Source organism: Pinus tabuliformis, chromosome J (assembly GCF_031772625.1).
Source record: "Pinus tabuliformis cultivar Carrire ecotype Pingquan chromosome J, CPIR1, whole genome shotgun sequence".
Classification (NCBI taxonomy): domain Eukaryota; kingdom Viridiplantae; phylum Streptophyta; class Pinopsida; order Pinales; family Pinaceae; genus Pinus; species Pinus tabuliformis.
Window position 1 is genome coordinate 139,075,285 of NC_142295.1, and position 14,129 is coordinate 139,089,413.

Sequence of the window (14,129 nt, forward strand, 5' to 3'; positions counted from 1 at the left end):
GATATACATGTGTTATGATTATGAAATGCATTCACATATGGAACACGTAGCTAAATTATTGCATTTTGAAAAATTTATTGATTAGAGAAGAGTTGCAAAGTGTTATACTATCATTTGCACCAGATGTTGCAAAGAAAACTTAGTAAGGCATAAAGAGCAGAAATCCATTATCCATGTAGTGTTTGCATTATTCAACTCTCTAAATTTGTTGCAAGGATTTATGTTGTTGAATTGCTAATTCATTTAGAATCTACTACTACCTCCTCTTCTTGGAATATTAAATTTCTTATCACCCCATGATGACAACCCCTCTAATTATTGGAATCACAATTTTTTCCAGCTTAGTGGGTTTACCTTCAACCTTAAGAAACATGGATTTGAGTCACTCAATTAAAAAGAAATTGCTAAATTTCTATTTATCACGTTTTGAGTAAAAACAATTAATAACTCATATTTACAACCCTTTAAATATTTACAACCTTTTAAGTCTTGTATTTATAACTCATATTTATAACCCTTTAAAATGAAACTAACTATCTATATTTTTGTTAATAATAAAAAGAATCTCCTTTATAAAACTGACACTCACATGCTACTCCTATTGAAAAGGAATCAATACTCTTTGATAAGAAATATTGTTTGATAAGCAAGGAAAGAATTATACTCGACCTCATGGAACTCAGTGGGCAAAATTATCAATAAATAGTTAATATTGATTTGCATCAATTTATTTTGGTCCAACCAGCGATTAAAATCCATCCCTTGCCACTGCAACAATAATACACCATATATCACCTTCCCATTAAAACTTAGAATGAGGAGCAAGTAAACTGTGAGAACGCAGATGCCTCATAAGCATGGAGTTAAGTTTGATCCCTGAGCTTTGCTACAATCCTCAACTGTAGAAATATGGAAATTTTTAAGAAGACTCTTGCCATTTCATAAGCAGCTGAGTTGACAACAGAGTTTGTGTGTTACTGAGTCCCAATCATAGAGATGTCTATATGAGTTATGTCAATGTCTAAGTAGAGCTGTTGAATATGGAATATGGGTGTAAGTCCTCATCTCTGTCCAACTTATGTCAAAGCAAGGATGCTACATAGGAAGAAAGAATTGGTTAATCGATTGTGGATGATGGCATTTTTTCTAGAAAATTCAATACCTCCTTCATTGATTTCAAAACTCCATTGCTTCACCTGCACCTATCTTCTCAAGCTTTCATATTGATAAAAACAATGTAGAAAATTTCATTTGAGTTAGTTTCAAACCATAAAATCTACCCCAACTTCATCTAATGGGCTTGTAATATAGCCTTCTTTCCCACATTTTCTTGATTATAAAATAATGTCAAAGTAAAACGATAGTTAGAAATATTTTTCAACAATAGTCACTTGCATCAGCTGATTATTATCTCGCTTGGTTTTCATCCTTATGGCTTAATATGGAAAAACCATTTTCTGCAATATTAGGAAAGCCTACTATGTCTTTGTAAGATTGATTTGATTAATGAAGGACATAAGTTAAAAATGCAGTGATCATCCTGTAAACAAATATATATACTCTATATATATCAAAGTAGTAGACTGAAGGCACTGAATTTGCCCATTTCAGACTCATATATGATATATCTATTCAAATGTTTACATAAACCAATATTTCATCCACAGTGGCTAAGAGTAGTATATATCAAAGACTGAAGGCACTGAACTTGCCCAATTCACTCATATATCTACTCAAATTTCTACACAAACCAATATTTCATCCACAGTGGCTAAGAGTATATATCAAAGTAGCAGACTGAAGGCATTGAACTTGCCCATTTGAGACTTATATATCTATTCAAATTTTTAAACAAACCAATGTCTGATCCACAGTGTATTGAAGGCCCTGAATACGCCCATTATAAAATTCAGACTCATATCTATTCAAACTTTTACACATATCAATGTTTCATCCACATAGGCTAAGAATATGTATCGAAGTAGCAGACTGAAGGCACTGAACTTGCCCTTTTGAGATTCATATATCTATTCAAACTTTTACATAAACCAGTGTTTCATCCACAGTGGCTCATGATTTTCAAAATATTTATGTATGCCATAATAAGCACTTCACAAATCAACTAGGAATTGAAGGCACTTGCACAAAGAATATAATAACAGAAAACCAACGTATTCTTGCACAATAATATTATTGAAGATAACACTATGCATAAATTGCTATTGCTTTGTTGTAAGCCAGAGTAGGATCTTGATCTTCCTTGGAACAGATGTTACTGTCAGATGGACTGAGATGAATTTTGTAGCCCCATTCCTTAATCCAACTTTATTCCTTTTCAATTTTGGGGCCATGAGAATCTGATAGCAGCCAATAGCTTTCTTCTTCTCCTTCTCAACCATCTCACCACCATCTTTCTACTTTTCCTGATCTTTACCCTATTCCTTGCATGTACTACTGTTGAAGTCTTGACAGTGGGATTGTTGTTATTGGGCATCAAAAACATCATTAGGTTTAATGGGCAGTAATTTTCCCACAAATGAAGGCCTGGGTTCGACATGATTCCCCATAAAATCTCTGAAACCCACAACCCCCCCATTTGCAGGGATGAATCTATTCATTCTGTGAAGATCTACTCCATCAAGAATCATGGTGCCAAGGTTGAGAATGCCCTGTCGGTGACCAGAAGGATGATGGACCTCTAGTGCCAAGAAACTCATCCCACTGAAATCTGTGCTCCCGTAGCCCTTGAGGAGAGTGGAAAGCAAGACCCTCATAGTGCCTAGCAGGGTATCTCTTAGGCAACCCACGCAGTATATCTCCATCATCATAGCAGAGGTTTCAGAGTGGGGAAAACTCTCTTCCACTCTGAATATGGCCTTTTCGTTCCAAGTAGGGTTTGTACCCCTTGTTCTATCAATTTGCATCGTCAATTTTTTCTCAAAATTGATCCATACAACATAGTAGGCCTACATCATGCCAAAAAGATGCATCTTCTTCAGATCTTGAGCTAAGATTATGTTAAGCTCCAGTTGTGTGTAAGCTCCCGCCATGATGTAGAGTGAATTTACTACACAAGGAAACGCAATATTCAGAGACCACCCTGACTGAAATTACAGGAGAAGAAACGCCATGAATGAAATCTTTTGAAATCTGAACATTGTATAGAACTGACTTATAAGACAAAACACATCATAGACTCTCTAGCTCATAATGATGAAAGCAGATGGAAATCAGTGCAGAAGGCCACCCCAAATGGTCATGATTGAAGCTACGAAGTAGAAAAACCCATTCATAGATACAACAATAATGGAACAAAAAAAAAACAAATTTGTACCAAATCCATTTTTTGTTTCATTTTAGAATTTTATTGTTGTAATTTTCATTTCAAAACTGCATTACTTCACCTGCACCTATAGTCTCAGGCTCTCATATTCATAAAAGCAATGTACAAAATTTTGCTTGAGTTAGTTTTAGTTTTAGATTATAAAATCTACCCATTTCAAAACTCCATTGCTTCACCTGCACCTATCTTCTCAGGCTCTCATATTGATGAAAGAATTGTAGAAAATTTTGGTTGTTAATGTTAGACTATAAAATCTACCCATTTCAAAACTCCATTGCTTCACCTTCACCTATCTTCTCAAGTTTTCATATTGATAAAAACAATGTAGAAAAATTCGGTTGAGTTATCAAACCATAAAATCTACCCCAAATTCATCTAATGGGCTTGTAATATAGCCTTCTTTCCCACTTTTTCTTGATTATAAAATAATGTCAAAGTAAAATGAGAGAAATATTTTTCAACAATAGTCACTTGCATCAGCTGATTATTATCTCGCTTGGTTTTCATCCTTATGGCTTAATATGGACAGACCATTTTCTGCAAGATTAGGAAAGCCTACTGTGTCTTTGAAAGATCGATTTGATTAATGAAGGAAATAAGTTAAAAATGCAGTGATCATCCTGTAAACAAATATATATACTCTATATATATCAAAGCAGCAGATTGAAGGCACTGAATTTGACCATTTAAGACTCATATATGATATATCTATTCAAATGTCTACATAAATCAATATTTCATCCAGAGTGGCTAAGAGTATATATCAAAGACTGAAGGCATTGAACTTGCCCAATTCACTCACATATCTACTCAAATTTCTACACAAACCAATATTTCATCCATAGTGGCTAAGAGTATATATCAAAGTAGCAGATTGAAGGCACTAAACTTGCCCATTTGAGACTTATATATCTATTCATATTTTTAAACAAACCAATGTGTGATCCACAGTGGCTAAGAGTATCTATCAAAGTAGTAGACTGAAGGCACTGAACATGCCCATTGCAAAATTCAGACTCATATCTATTCAAACTTTTACACAAAACAATGTTTCATCCACATAGGCTAAGAATATATATCGAAGTAGCAGACTGAAGGCATTGAACTTGCCCTTTTCAGATTCATATATCTATTCAAACTTTTACATAAACTAGTGTTTGATCCACAGTGGCTCGTGATTTTCAAAATATTTATGTATGCCTTAATAAGCACTTCACGAATCAACTAGGAATTGAAGGCAGTTGCACAAAGAATATAATAACAGAAAACCAACGTATTCTTGCACAATAATATTATTGATGATAACACTATGCATAAATTTCTATTGCTTTGTTGTAAGCCAGAGCAGGATCTTGATCTTCCTTGGCACAGATGTTACTGTCAGATGGACTGAGATGAATTTTTGCAGCCCCATTCCTCAATCAAATTTTATTCCTTTTCTTTATCTTTTCCTTGTTCCTTGCATGCACTACGGTTGAAGTCTTGACAGCGGGATTGCTGTTCTTGGGCATCAACAACATTATTAGGTTTAATGGACGATAATTTTCCCACAAATGAAGGCATGGGTTGGACAGGATTCCCAATCAAATCTCTGAAACCGACATCCCCCCCAGTTGCAGGGATGAATCTGTTCATTCTGTGAAGATCTACTCCATCAAGAATCACGGTGTCAAGGTTGAGAATGCCTTTTGGGAAACCAAAAGGATGATAGACCTGTAGTGCCAAGAAACTCATCCCACTGAAATCTATGCTCCCGTAGTCCTTGAGGAGATTGGAAAGAAAGACCCTCACAGTGCCTAGCAGGGTATCCCTGAGGCAACCCATGTAGTATATCTCCATCATCACAACAGAGGTTTCACAGTGGAGAAAACTCTCTTCCACTCTGAATATGGCCTTGTCATTCAAGGTAGGGTTTGTGCCCCTGTTCTGTCAATTTGCATCATCAGTTTTTTCTCGAAATTGATCCGTACAACACAGTAGGTCGTGCACAATAGATTGCATAGCAGAAACGGGACACATTATTGCAGCAGTTAGTGGAATAGCATGAAAACATTATTGCAGCAGGGCATGGAAGAGAATAGGAAGAGCAGAAAGTAGAAACAGGAGGAACAGAAATGGTCGTGGAAGAAAACAGGAAGAGTAGAAAGCTGAAGAGTAGAAATAGAAATGAAATTGCACGACAGATGTCAACCATATTCCATTTCAAGGTGCACGCCAGCTGTCAAACATAGAAACAAACTGTAGATGAAAAGCTTACTCAAAGGAAGGCCTATCGGCCTAAATATTGAAATTTTTAAGAAGACTCTGGCCATTTCATAAGTAGCTGAGTTGACAACAGATTTGTCTGTTGCTAAGTCCCAATCATAGAGGTGTCTATATGAGTTATGTCATTGACTAAGTAGAGCCGTTGAATATGGAATGTGGGTGTAAGTCCTCATATCTGTCCAACCTATGTCAAAGCAAGGATGCTACATAGGAAGAAAGAATTGGTTAATCGGTTGTGGGTGATGGCATTTTTCTAGAAAATGCAATACCTCCTTCATTGATGGTCTCTTTTGAGGGGAAGCAGAAGCACAATTCAATGCAATCCCCATAGACACTGAGATTTCTTCCCTTCCTTTGACCTTTGGTCGAAGAGTAGGATCTATGATGCGTAAAAGGCGATGCTTGTCATCAACAAAGTTTTGACCCCATGCTACAAAATCCTTATATGAAGGTGGCTTCCCAGTAGGAGTCTCCAGAAAAATAACCCCAAAGGAATAAACATCCCACTTTTGGTTGGGTTTGAGAGTTTTCAATGCCTCTGGGACCTGGTAAGGAGATACAAAGTTCTTGGATGTGCCTGGACTGCCCAGCAAATCAGGTGTTGTTTGCAGGCTATCGTGGGAGCTAGTGGACCATTTTCTCCCTAAAAATATACCTTCAAGGTTCCTTAGGTGGATAACAGAGCTACTATACTTGACACTGGCATTGTCCAGTATCTTTTCTAGCCCAAAATCTACTATGTATGGCTCCATGTCAAAGCCCAAAAGGATATTGCTTGGCTTAACATTTCCATGAACAAACTTCCTTTCATGAAAGCAGGGATAGACTCTGCAGAATCTAGAATATGAAAAAGATTCACTGATATTGTTATCTTTAATAAATTCTTATATGAAGCAGCAAAGATGAAGAATCCCAATAATTTGACACATCACAAAAAGTTGATTCCTATTCCTAAACTTCTCGTTTTCACTTTCAAAGTTATATTTCTTGAAGTTGGAACCAAACTCTATATTCTAGATCTCCATGCTTATGTAGAGATGGGGATCTTATATAATCGCTCTTTAGTTCTTTGATGTAACAACCTTCATTCACATCTATGATGCTTTTGCCAAAAAAAACCTGCAATTTTCACTTTCCTTCATTTTCTTATTCCCAGTCTTTGTATCCTTTAGAAAATATAGAAAAGACTTTCAAGGTCTACAGTTTCATACATGGTCATTCTAAAAGGCATGGAGGAATCAGCCTCACTGGTGATGGCTTCAATTTCAAGGACTTGAGCAATTACCAAGCCAGTGGGATACTTCTGAATAAGCCTGCAGACTATTTGGAATAATAGAAAATGAAAATTAAGTATAATATCAAATGCCACCAAGGTTAGTTGATACCAATCTAGCAGAGATAGTCCCAAGGATTAGCTTGGTTAGAAGATGCTCTAGTGCAAATGTTCAAGGAATTCTCGGGATCAAATGTCATTGAATATCTAGTGGTTACCAGTAGTAGCTAAATAGGGGAAAAGTGTGGAATCCATAAGGAACTCATAATATGCAGGCTTGTGATTACAAACAGTAGCTAAACAGGGGAGATTGTGGAATCCATAAGAAACTCATAATATGCAAAACAATAACAATACAATGTAAATTTTCTGATCAATTCAATCCATACTGTTATGATGCAACACAATATCCCAATACTGTAATGTAATTAATTTAGTCATTATGATGTGTTCAGTCTCAAAACTGAAGTAATTAATGCAGTCATCAATAAAATATGGCTTACCAGGAATATGGTATAATGGACCTGTTCAATATATAACAGCAGAAACATTCCATAGAAACTGATATAAATACTGCAGCTAATTGTTCTCCACCTAAGTAAGAATATGTTATGTAGAATAAGATACAAATACAATCACAGGGTCACTTGTCTTATTTCATGGTCTTCCTAAGAAGGATTATGAAGGAAGATGTGTCGCATTCTCATGGTTTTGATAAATTATCATTTGTTACTGAGATGAACATGTATATATAAATATTCTAACTTGAAAAAAGAGCAGTTTCTTCTTTGTTTATGAAAAATATAGCGGAACCAATAAATCTAATTTTCAATATTGATTTGCATCAATTTCCTTTGGTCCAACCAAGAATTAAAATCCATCCCTTGCCACTGCAACAATAATACACCATATATCACCTTCCCATTAAAACTGAGAATGAGCTGCAAGTAAACTGTGATAACGCGGATGCCTCATAAGCATGGAGTTAAGTTTGATCCCTGAGCTTTGCTACAATCCTCAACTATAGAAAGATTGAAAATTTTAAGAAGACTCTGGCCATTTCATAAGTAGCTGAGTTGACAGCAGAGTTTGTCTGTTGCTGAGTCCCAGTCATAGAGGTGTCTATATGAGTTATCTTAATGTCTAAGTAGAGCTGTTGAATATGGAATGTGGGTGTAAGTCCTCATCTCTGTCCAACTTATGTCAAAGCAAGGATGCTACATAAGAAGAAATAATTGGTTAATCGATTGTGAATGATGGCATTTTTTTTCTAGAAAATGCAATGCCTCCTTCATTGATGGTCTCTTTTGAGGGGAAGCAGAAGCACAATTGAATGCAATCCCCACAGACACTGAGATTTCTTCCCTTCCTTCAACCTCTGGTCAAAGAGTAGGATATATGATGCACGAAAGGCAATGCCTGTCATCAACAAAGTTTTGACCCCATGCTGCAAAATCCTTATTTGAAGGTAGCTTCCATGTGAGATTCTCCAGAAAAATAACCCCAAAGCAATAAACAACTTGCAACTTTCACTTTCCTTCATTTTCTTCTTCCCGGTGTTTGTATCCTTTAGAAAATATAGAAAAGACTTTCATTGTCTACAGTTTGATACACGGTCATTCTAAAAGGCATGGAGAAATCAACCTTGCTGGTGATGGCTTCAATTTCAAGGACTTGTGCAATTACCAAGCCAGTGGGATACTTCTGAATAAGCCTGCAGACTATTTGGAATAATAGCAAATGAAAGTTCACTATAATATCAAATGCCACCAAGGTTAGTTGATAACAATCTAGCAGAGATAGCCCCAAGTATTAGCTTGGTTAGAAGAACTCATAATATGCAGGCTTGTGATTACCAACAGTAGCTAAACATGGGAGATTGTGGAATCCATAAGAAACTCATAATATGCAAGCGATTGAAGGGCTATCTTTGTAAAAAAATAAAAAAAAACCATGCAGAAATGAATTGAACGATATTTCCTGCAGATATACTTGAAATGGAAAAAGGAGAACAAGAGAACCCACCATAATAGGCATTTTCCAAGCTTCCATGTGGAATGTAGTCATAAACCAACAGTTTTTTCTCTATACCCCAATAGAAAGCTCGGAGGCGAACAATGTTGGGATGTTTAACCCTATCGATTGCTTTAGCTTCTACTTCAAAATCCTTGTACCTTTCTAGACCACCATCACCAAGTCGCCTTACTGCAAAAGTCAGCCCATCTTCCAGAATTGCCTTATACAATATAGTATAACCACTGGCACCCAATATATATGCAAAGGCTCTAATTCCATGTCAAGATCTCCATTTAATGCCACAAATGTTCCTTGTTGTTGAATTCAATTGTCGGAGACACTTCCATCTGAGCTCTCATCAACTTTTTTAAGGCAGAGCCATCCAACTCTACCCGAACTGGAAAAACGGTCTCCATTGTCATCCAACTAAATATTCCTGGTATTAGGCCCATCCTCTGACTCCTTCATTCTTCTTGTTCCCTAGTAAAAATACATAAAAACTATGCAAAGGAGGCTTATCCCTGCAAAATCACCAACTATAATGGCAGATATGGTGCCTTTACTCAGACCTTTTCCCTTGTTGATAACAGACATGGATGCAATTGCTGAAGGTGAGCTGATTTTTGGAGGATCCAAGAGTGTTGAAGGAATTGAACATAAATTTGTCAGTGGGTGACCACAAAGACCTATATTACCAACAAAAGCATCATTTTTCTTATGCAAACGAGCTCCAAACTGTGGAATGGGTTCAGTCAAAGGCATAAGGTTACCCCTAGCATAAAAATTGCAGAAAAAAATTTGCAGGTGTCTTCAACAACACCCAACACAAATCTGAAGAAAAATTTTGACAACGATAATGGATTTCTCAATGGCTTTTCTTCCTTTAGGGCGGATTCACTCTCAAATCCTGCAGATTCAATCACAAAAACCATTTGGACGTAGCAGTCATAGTGAGATGATTCATCTCTGACCTTATTTGATCCGGCTCTCATTTCTACATTCAGGAAAGCCATGGATGAAATTTTCCCTAGAGATTCGATGGAGCCCATTTCAGAGGTCTGTTAGGGTAGCATGGGAAGCAAGAGCGAAGAAGTCGAAAAGGGTACCCCAGGAAAATCTTTCAGGCTCCGATCTAGCAACATTCAGGCAAGGGTTTGCAACTGTTTCAAATATCGTGAATAGTTGCAACCTCTCAACTATCTTCCCTTGATCGAATGATTAACAATATTCTAATCATCTAACACATAATCTAACAGCACATAGGGATGACAAGTGGATTTTAGGGAAGTTCATTTCAGAGGGAAATGCCTTACCGTGTAATTAACAACGTAGCCAAAGTGTTCTTGTCTTTCTTTCCCAATAAAAGAGTATATTATCTCGAGTTTTTGCATAACACTGAAAATAGAATAATAGTGAGATATAGAAATCTCCCGATGATTTGATATGTTGATATCAATGGTGGCCTTGAATAATAATGTCAAGCCATGAAATTTATATATTTTCAACTCCTTAGTCATTTCGAACGAGATTTTACATATTTATAAAGATATCAAATAGTAAACTCAATTCCCTTCCCTAGGTTCAAATAGCATTAACACTGAAATTATTAGACATTACTATTTCAAATTTAGCAAAATTATATTTTTTATAATTTCTATGGACTAATTTATTTAAAAAATTGTTTAAATGAAGACTTATATTTAAAAGAAAATAAGCTTGAGCTTTGCGATCTCTCAGACGAAGACGAAGGAAATCAATGCAATGGCAGGGTTTGTGATTATTCCCTCTTCGAGTGATCTAATCTAGATATTAGATCCAACACAAGTGGCATCGCCAGGACATGAACCTGCTACAGACGGATCTGATAACGGATTCATTGTGTTAGGGTCCTACAAATTTTATAGGATGAGTTATTGATTTACCTAATTATTTGGTTTTGAGAGATGTAAATAATATTTCAACCTACAAATTATTTCCAAGAAAAAATAGAAAAAGTAAAGACATGGGCTTGCAAGACAAAATGCGCCCTTAGGATAAAGTAATTATGTTTTAGCATAAATTAATTTTGTTTTAATAAAGTTAATCATGTAATTTAAACATGATTAATTAATATGTAATCAAACCCATAAGCGGAAAAAGGTGATTGTTGTATCTGATAAGTTCTATGCTCCATTTGATGGTTCGATGGACTCCTCGTGAGATGAATGGCCGACAAGGTTTTTCAGCCTCCCCAAACCATCTTACCTTTATTCGTAGGGGGGCGGGTCCAAAAAGTGGTTTCCTCCTCGTCAGTCCCACCCTTACTTGTCACCTCCATGTTATTTCGTAGCACTTCCCCCTCACAAACCACTTACCATTTAGACCCCCCTCCATAATCCACCAACCTTCTCCCCCTTTCCTGCTAGCTCTTCCCTCGCGCTTACCTCAACTCCTATCCCGACACCTGGCCATGTTCGTTGCATAGTTAACATTTGACCTCACTGTCACTCCCACACCACTCACTTCCCGCGAATTGGACTTCTGTCCCTACTCACAACCCACGTCATGTCTCCACATCATCGGCCACCTCCATGTCATATGTTTGTTTCATGGTTAATTAAAGATATGTTTTTTTCATATACAACACAGTCATTCAAAACATGGTTTACAAACAACTGAGAATGAATTTTCAAAAAGTGAAAGGGGTTTTTGCTGATAACATCCTCACATACAAAAATTCTCTCTGCTTTCTAATAGCTTTCATGGTTTGGGAGATTCAGATGAACCTTTGCAAGCATGCTTTCCCAAATTTTAATGTTTTTTGTCAGTGTTTTCAAATGTGGTTTCTGGGTAGGTGGAAATAATTTTTTAAAAATTGAAAGAGATTTTTGTTTGCAACATCATAATTTACAAAAACCTCTCCTATTTTTTTAATAGCTATTATGTTTTAGGACATACAAAGGGATTACAAGACCCTATTTTTCAGAATTTCAGGAGGAAAAAGTGCAAAGACAATTAGTGACTCGGATGCCACCTCATCAAATAAGAGTTGAAATAAAACTTGAATTTCTCTTATTTATCACCAAAAATTCATAAAGATAGTGCTAAGTAGACTCATTAGTTTTGAATTTCCTATATTTCAATTCTATTTATGTAATACAGTTGCAGATATTTGTAACAACTCTTGATATTTTTCAAGATATTTTAGCTTAGGATTTTTATAAATACTTCATCATTTGAAGTAAGAGAGGTTGATTGTTGAATATAATTTCTTCCACGAATTGTAATATTCTAGTAGCTAGAAGCATCAATAATACAAGGGCATTCTTCACAGTTTTCATGTGGTGTACGAATTGGTGAATTTTTTCTCCTGTTTATGTGTCTAGCCATTATCTTCTTTCTTTGTCATTTCTGAAAAGCCTAATTACATAACATAAAATGTGATGAATAAGATATGTTATACAAAACACCCTATTCTAGTTGTTAGTAATTTATATGTTTTCTATTGAAGTCAAATCAAGGAATCCTTCATTGCTCCTTAGTTTCTACTGAATCTTACATCTCTTTTGTTTCATAATCCATTTAAAATATTGAAAGACCCAACTAGTGCAACCTATCTTGCCTTGTGAAACTCCTTCAAAATTTGATGCAAATCTAGTTAATATTTAGACTCCATAGCCCAATGCAATTACAACAATTTAATCAACCAAGAAATCCAGTAAAAAGCAATCAGTATAGTCATAACTAGCCTAAAATTCACATCAAACATAGTTAAAATTTACAGAGAGATCCCTCTCTAAAGTTGGAAGGGCTAGATCCTAGCTTCCAAAGTGGTTTTGATGTGATCCTATGTGTTTACTCCCTCAACCTCAAAAATACATAACAACAACATAGTGGTGACCATACTAGGGACCTAACCTTTCAGATCCCCCATAAAAGTGTATCAAGTTCCAGATTTGTTTACTGATGGTGGCCAGTGATTAGACACAAGAAGGTTGTATCATTCACCTGGTGACTTCATGTTCAAAGTATCTAGACCTTCAAAGCTTTTAGTGTGACTCCACACTCAAAGAATCCAGATTTGTAGAAAACTCATGTCGACTCCACTGCAAGTTGATTAGATTTCTTGCTAAACAATATGATAGGTAATGTGGAAAATCCTCTGTCTTGTGAAGTTTTAAAATAATTCAAGGATAAATTAGCTAATTTTAAAATTGATGAAGATTTTTCAGCGGCTATATTTTGTTCTTTGAAAACGAGAAAAAATTCTCTGGAAGGTAAAATTTGTTTTCTTGATTTAATTACTGAAATATTTGAGAATGATATTGAACTTTTGGGTTTTCAGGTTCAGTCCTATAATTTCTGAGATCCTAAACAATTCTTAGAAAATCTTCCTTCTCCATAACAAGATGAGATTGTATTTCCTTTTGATTCACAGATTGTTTAGAATTATGTTTTCGAGTACAACCGTGAAACTAAAAAGTGGGAATCAGGGTTTAACCTTGAGAATACAATTGATGAAATCTTCCATGCTCAATTGGTTAATGAAGGCGTGCAAGGTAAACTAATTAATCATGTCTTTACTTATCCTATAGAAAACTACATGGAGGTTATTTTTAGGTCAAGTGTTCAATCATATTTTCATGACCAGATCCAACAACAGTTTCCATTGCACTCTACAACTTTGATTTTATGGAAAAAAAGAAAGAAGTTGTCCTTTTGATTGTGCTAACAAATAGTCAATCGGCCCACTTGTTTCAACAGCTAATTGACGGGCTTCATTGGCATTTTTATATTATTTGATTTAGCATAATTTTCAGCAGTGTATGGTAGGTTGCAGTGTGAAAATAAGCCGAGCACTTTGAGCATATTTTTCAAACATTATTGTTAGTTTCAATTTCAGATAGCAGTATAAATTTCACTTCATTGTGTATTTCAAATTTCAGTTTGCATAATGGATTTGATTTCAGTTCGAGAAATTTTCAGTAGCAGACCTTTTATGGTAGAATAGGTTGTAGGTTTTGAGATCATCCCAATGGATCAAACTTAGACTAGTCTATGGTGTTCTTGGCACTTCACGAGGAGAGTGCCATCCCTACCTGGAGCCACTGTTAGGGTCCTATAATTTTTATAGGATGAGTTATTATTTTACTTTATTATTTGGGTTTGAGAGATGTAAATAATGTTTCATTCTGCAAATTATTTCCAAGAAAAAATAGAAAAAGTAAGGAAATGGGCTTGCAAGGAAAAGTA

At 35.7% G+C, this 14,129-nt stretch overlaps 2 protein-coding genes and 1 pseudogene across 2 annotated transcripts; all 3 read right to left on the bottom strand.

Moving 5' to 3' along the window:
* Window positions 1-2,483: 2,483 nt before the first annotated feature.
* Window positions 2,484-2,924, bottom strand: LOC149226020 (uncharacterized). Its single transcript, XM_089380079.1, has one exon. It carries the CDS (start codon window positions 2,922-2,924, stop codon window positions 2,484-2,486), a length of 441 nt encoding a protein of 146 aa, XP_089236205.1.
* Window positions 2,925-5,811: 2,887 nt separating this feature from the next.
* LOC149226021 (putative LRR receptor-like serine/threonine-protein kinase At4g37250) lies at window positions 5,812-7,136 on the bottom strand. The gene is made up of 3 exons (XM_089380080.1): window positions 7,100-7,136; window positions 6,820-6,928; window positions 5,812-6,445 (listed from the first exon to the last, which is right to left on the bottom strand). Exons 1-3 carry the CDS (start codon window positions 7,134-7,136, stop codon window positions 5,812-5,814), a joined length of 780 nt encoding a protein of 259 aa, XP_089236206.1.
* A 118-nt stretch (window positions 7,137-7,254) lies between these two features.
* Window positions 7,255-9,659, bottom strand: LOC149226022 (putative LRR receptor-like serine/threonine-protein kinase At4g37250; annotated as a pseudogene).
* Window positions 9,660-14,129: the final 4,470 nt, after the last annotated feature.